Here is a 6,000-nt window from a genome sequence, read left to right as displayed (position 1 = left end):
TAGATCTGTGATTCCTGTTTGTGAGGAGACTCCAGTCTGCAGTGTCTCTTACACACACACACACACACACACACACACACACACGTAAGCGCAACCCTTTCAAGAGCAACCAAAGGGTCTGGATGCTAAGCCTGATGAGAAACAATTGATTAGAGTATATATGATAGCCTTCTTCAAACATCTAAAGGTCTGTCACATGGAAGATGTAGCATGCTTGTTTTCTCCTTCTCCTGGAGGCTAGGACCCAAACCAATGGATTCAAGTTACAAGGAGATTCCAACTAAACATCAGGAAGAACTTTCTGATAGTAAGAGCTGTTCAATGGTGGAACAGTCTCCCATGAGAGGTGGTGGACTCTCCTTCCTTGGAAGCTTTTAAGCAGAGTTTGGATGCTCATCTGTCATGGACGCTTTAACTGAGATTCCTGCATTGCAGGGGGGCTGGACTAGATGACCCTCAAGGTCCCTTCCCAACTCTACAATTCTATGGTTTTGTGATATGATTTTTATCTCAAGAGAGAACTTCCTGTATAGCTTAGACATATCCCATCGTGGGAATTTCCATTACATGTCTCATCAAGGAAGAGAGAGATTAGGGAAGAACTTTCATCTCTACAACATACCACTTGTTCTCTACAGAGATTGCATCCTTTTAGGAAATTATTTAAAAGTGATCTCTGTACATTTCTTCATTCATGTACATGAATTGCTTTCTTAAATGCTGTATGCGACTCTCTTAATTTTCAGTAGGACTTACTGCTCATTGTTCCTACAGATTTCTAGTGGGGCTACTACTGAGTATACGTGGGTGTGTTGGCCTTGTGCATATAAGCCTTTCATATTGGGTTGGTATTTTTACTTATTTAGAAGATTCATATCCCATCATTTGCCTATAAAAGCCCCCAGGCAGGCTTGCAACATATGCCTGATTCACACTTTCCATTAAACCATAGTTGAAAACAAGCAATGGTTTAATGCAAATGAGCAGCGTGCTAGTGCTCAAAAGTTCCCACAGCACTCTTCCCCTGGTTCTGCTGTACTGCCACAGGTTGTAAACTCCAAACTCAGACTTGTGGTTTCCTTTCTCCAAATAAATCACAAGGAGGAAGCCAAGAGCAAATGATGGTTACCACTCTGGGTTTGCGTTTTGGTGTCATGAGAAGCCAGACTCTGTCAGGAGCAGAGGGGAAATGGAAGAAGAACTTTTCAGCAGTGTACACCAGCACACAACACATTCACTTTGAAACCATAGTTGGTTTTTACAGTGGTACCTTAGGTTAGAAACACCTCAGGTTACAAACACTTCGGGTTACAGACTCTGCTAACTCGAAAGTAGTACCTCGGGTTAAGAACTTTGCCCTAGGATGAGAACAGAAATTGCACGGCGGCAGCGGGAAGCCCCATTAGCTAAAGTGGTACCTCAGGTTAAGAACGGTTTCAGGTTAAGAATGTACCTCCGGAACGAATTAAGTTCGTAACCAGAGGTACCACTTTACTTGCCTTAATATGACATGCAAACTAGGCTATAGATTAAAAACAAATATATGTTTATATAACAATACACAAAAACTTGTGTGGGGATTATGGGTACCTAGGGTGTTCTAGCATTGATATTAAAAGTATATTGGCTTTATTGGGACTTAAGTAGTATTATTTAGCTTCCCCAGATTGCATCTTATTATCTACTTAGATCCCCCCCCCCAAGAGCCCTTATTACCTAAATTGATTTCTTTCATATGTTTGTTTTTTCGCTGGGGCTGTTGAAAACCATCAAGTTCTGGAATTTTTACATAAAGAATAATATTTATATATCTTTTTGTATATAGAGCAAGTGTTATATATCAACTATATTATATATACGAAATACAGCAAGTACTATAAGGCCGAATCCATTAACTAACATATTTATGCCTAATGAATCATAGAATCAATATGTCTATTTTCAGATGTGACCTATTGTAGAATTTTCTTTGGGGACAAAAGGAAAACAAAACACTATTTCATTTCCCCCTTATCCTGCTGTTGTTATTATATATACTGAACCACACTGGCACAATTATTGTAAACGGAATAAAGCTGAAGAGAATGATTGCTCCCAATTTATTCTAGCACGACCAACAGTAAGACAAACAATTACTGCAATCCATTTAAAATTACATATTTATTATAAAGCTTTATATAAATCAGTTGTAATATTACAAGCTAATAATTTTTTCCTAGTTGATTTTATAGGGTCCATTTGGGGTTACTGGGTCTGTTTTGTAATATTCACATCTGGATTTATAAGGCTGTGTTAGCAGAAGGCAAACTGTTCAGAATACTAGTAATGTAAATGCAAAATTTGTTGGGAGTCATAAAAAAGTAGGCAGGCAAATATAGTGATGGTTAAGTTCATGATTGGTGCATTGCATACTATCAAAATGGCATGAGGTCAGCTTGAGGATTCTTTACAATAGACACAATTCTGTGTAGCTGGAGACAATTTATGTTGTTGACATAGAGCCAGTTAAGATGCTCTAATTGGCACCATTAGGCAAACTAGTTTACATGTCCAGAGAAATATGAAATAATCGTTCTTACTGCTCACATGAGCAGCCTTTTGTACACTTGGGACAGTGTTTTAGAGTCTAAACCTTAGACTATCTGAACAGACTGTTCGGTATTTTGCAGTTGACCAGTATAAAGGCAATTTCTGTGGCTCAAGACATAAGATGAATGCTGAATTCTATTTCTGGTTGTTGGTCAGTATTGATAATGATGATGCAGTGCTGCATTTACATGTTTGTATATTGTTGTCGCTTGCTTAGCTTTAAACAGGCCACATCATTTTTGTTATTTTGTTAAGCATTGTTTTGAACAATTTTCAATGCTAGCTAATAAAAAATGAAATTTGCATGCTTTTACATTTATTAAATATATATAAAGTGTATATAAGGGTTGTATCCAATGTAAGGCTGAGTAACTTATTCTGTTCATGCAAGGATTTATGCCTGCTTGCACTAAGATATGTGTGGGCTGTGAGCTTTGACTTTTGCATGCCCAGCTGCTCCCTAGCCCAAGGAGCAGAGGTTGACGATATTTTATCAATTAATTGAGTGAGTGATTTAACAAGATTTATATACCAATTGATTGTAATGAAATTTCTCTTGTCCAATGGCTTGGGACCTGAGTACCAAAAGCAAACCTTCACCAATATCAATCGTGGGCACTGTTCAAAATTTCCTGGGTGCCAGGCATGTTTAGCTACTGATGCAGGTCCAGTTGTGACTATGTGGAAATTTCTGGGCACAAAGTTGGTGATTGACATCTCCATTGAGTCAGCTGACTTGTGCACAGCAAAAGGCATATGGACCCATTGCTGGGCATCTTAGTCCTCCATCATCACATTAAGTGAAATAAGTGCAGGGCTGAGTGCAGGTATCTTTGTCTGTTCTGCAGCCTTTCCCCAGGTCACCCAATGGAACTCACAGGCTACAGTTTAAAAACCTTTGCCTTAGTTCATAGTTAATACCATTTCCATTTCCAATGTGTGTGTTTCTCCTTCATGCATACTGGGCAAGTGAATTGTTTGGGGAAGTTTTCAATGGTTGATGTTTGATTGTGTTTTTCATATTTTGTTGGGAGCTGCCCAGAGTGGCTGAGGCAACCCAGTCAGATGGGCGGCATATAATAAAAGTATTATTATTATTATTATTATTATTATTATTATTATTAATTGTTGTTGTTGTTTGTTGTTGTAAGAGCAAGCTACAGCCAAGCAATGTAGTTTTGCTCATGAATTGTGGAATTGTAGAGTCCCCAAGGGTTATCTAGTCCAACGCCCTGGTGAATAGACATTCTGTTGTGTTGACCGTAACCTAGGTTTAAGGTGGTATTTGATGCCTAGCTTATATATCTCAGTTTCTAACTCTGATCTTGGACCCTGCACTTTGCATAGGAGACCCTCTTGCTAGTGATGCCACTGACTGCTGCCCAGTTGGCATTGACCTGTGACAGGGACTTTTCAGTGGCGGTTCCCTGTTTGTGGAATGTCCTCCCTGGTGAAATGCATCCCTTGTCCCTTATTACTAACTTTCAGGAGGAATTTAAAAACATTTGTGTTTACCCAGGCATTTGGCAGCTGGAAGATACTGTTCCTGCCAACCTTGAAATTATCAGCTCTGAGAGCATGTGACTGTATAACAAGTTTTTAGATGGTTTAAATATGTTTATATTTTAATTTTAATAGTATCATCTGTTTTATCATTTTGGTGTTTGCTGTCTTGGACTCCTTTTGGAGAAATGACAGGTTGCAAGTTTGATAAATAAAAAATAATAGTTATTCCTTTTTCCTCCCTTTTTCTAGTCCGCTGCTGAACAGGCGAAAGCTAGATTACAGTTGGTTCTTGAAGCTGCTGGTAAGTAAATGGATGGAAGCAATAATGTTGTTTTAGTGCCTCTCAGCAATGGCACCCAGTTTTGGAGTTCCTTATCTCCTCATATTTGACTGGCTCTGATCCTATCCATCTCTTGGTGCCAGGTGAAGCTTTTATTCTTTATCCAGGCCTTTGAGTTATGAAATCTTTTGACCTGCGTTGTATTATTTTAACTGAAAATTGCATGTTTTGTTTGTAATTCAAAAGTTTCCTGCCTTGAGGTCTTTTGACCAAGGGTGTGATATAATTCGTAAAAATAAATACATAAAGTATTATGGCAGTACAGTAACTAAATGAGACTGTAATCCTGTTCACACTTACCTGAGAGTAAGCCTCAATGAACTTAATGGAACTTTCTTCTGAATAAACATACTTCGGATTGTGTGGTCAATTATCAGAACTGACATTTAAATATATTTAATAGAGGTGCTACAGTTCTCTATTTGTATCCATACCTATTTACAACAAAACATTAGAGAGCAGCTGATCATGGAGATAATGATCTAAAAAAAATGTGTATACCTTAGCCTAAGAGATAAAACCAAGGTTTTTTTAAACTATCTCCTTCATATAAGAACATATTTTACTTTTCTGCCTTTGTGTTTTCTTATTAGTATTTGAACCTAATGGTGGAATATACAGTAACTATTGTAGGGGATACTGTTTTGCAGAAATCTTTTGTTCAAAAGCAAAACTTTCTTTTCTTTTCCATTTTCCAATAAATGCTCACATTCTCCAGTGTAGCATCTTCTCCGTCATAGTTTGAAACGTATGCATTGTTCTCCCATTCTTTTAATATGTCTCTGAAGCATATAATTATAAAGTAGATGTGACAGGGCAGACCTTGAAAAGCACAATTTGTTTATACTGCTCTGAGCTGTCACACCTCATTTTTTAATTTAACACCTCGAGAATGTATTAAAGATACTATGAATTTTTTGTCATTGTGATCAGAAGCCTGTAGATTTCAAGGCATATTTGAGGTTCTTGTGACACTTTTTAATCTAAAAAACTTAAAATGGGAGTTTAAACCTTAGGTCCAGATTACTCTTAAATGAATTATGGGATTGGAAAATACATTAAAGTTATTCATGAAATTTGAAATCTCTTTCCTAACTTTTATTTAAACATTGAAAAGAACAAGTGCATAAACAGTCCCTTGGATTCCTTTTGTAAAATTAGGGATTACGTTGAACAATATTGGAAATCAACATTTTGTTCTTTATGCTTTCTTGTTCTGTGAGGAGTGAAAATTTTATACCCACACACAAACACACGACTATTTAGCTGTATGGTTATAACATATTAAGATCTTCATTTATGTTTCATAAGTTTTCTTTCATGTTTTGAAATACTAAACCTTTCTAGAGTTCAAGTAGCAAGTTGTTAGCCTAGGAAATAATATGTAATCATATACTTTAGTTTGGAAAACTGGTATTTCATAGTTCGCACAAAGTTTCTTCTGTTTTAGTAACCATTTCATGTGTTAATGTGTGCAACATCATTAGCATATCTGAGTGTTCAACAAAAATGTCTGAATTTCCGAGTATTTCAGTTTGATTTTTAAAGTACAGACAAAGGTTTTC

General features: G+C 36.9%; 1 protein-coding gene across 3 annotated transcripts in view; it reads left to right on the top strand.

Moving 5' to 3' along the window:
• RSRC1 (arginine and serine rich coiled-coil 1) overlaps positions 1 to 6,000 on the top strand; it is a 161,430-nt gene that overhangs the window by 78,428 nt on the left and 77,002 nt on the right. For all 3 annotated transcript variants that reach the window (XM_081008255.1, XM_081008253.1, XM_081008254.1), the window contains exon 6: positions 4,345 to 4,396. In XM_081008255.1, coding sequence (XP_080864381.1) covers positions 4,345 to 4,396 — 52 coding nt within the window. The remainder of the gene's footprint in view (positions 1 to 4,344; positions 4,397 to 6,000) is intronic.

The sequence above is a fragment of the Podarcis pityusensis genome (genome assembly GCF_964106645.2).
Source record: "Podarcis pityusensis genome assembly, chromosome: 5".
NCBI lineage: Eukaryota > Metazoa > Chordata > Lepidosauria > Squamata > Lacertidae > Podarcis > Podarcis pityusensis.
Note: the sequence above shows the minus strand (reverse complement) of the source record. Positions and strands in the feature narration are given on the sequence as shown.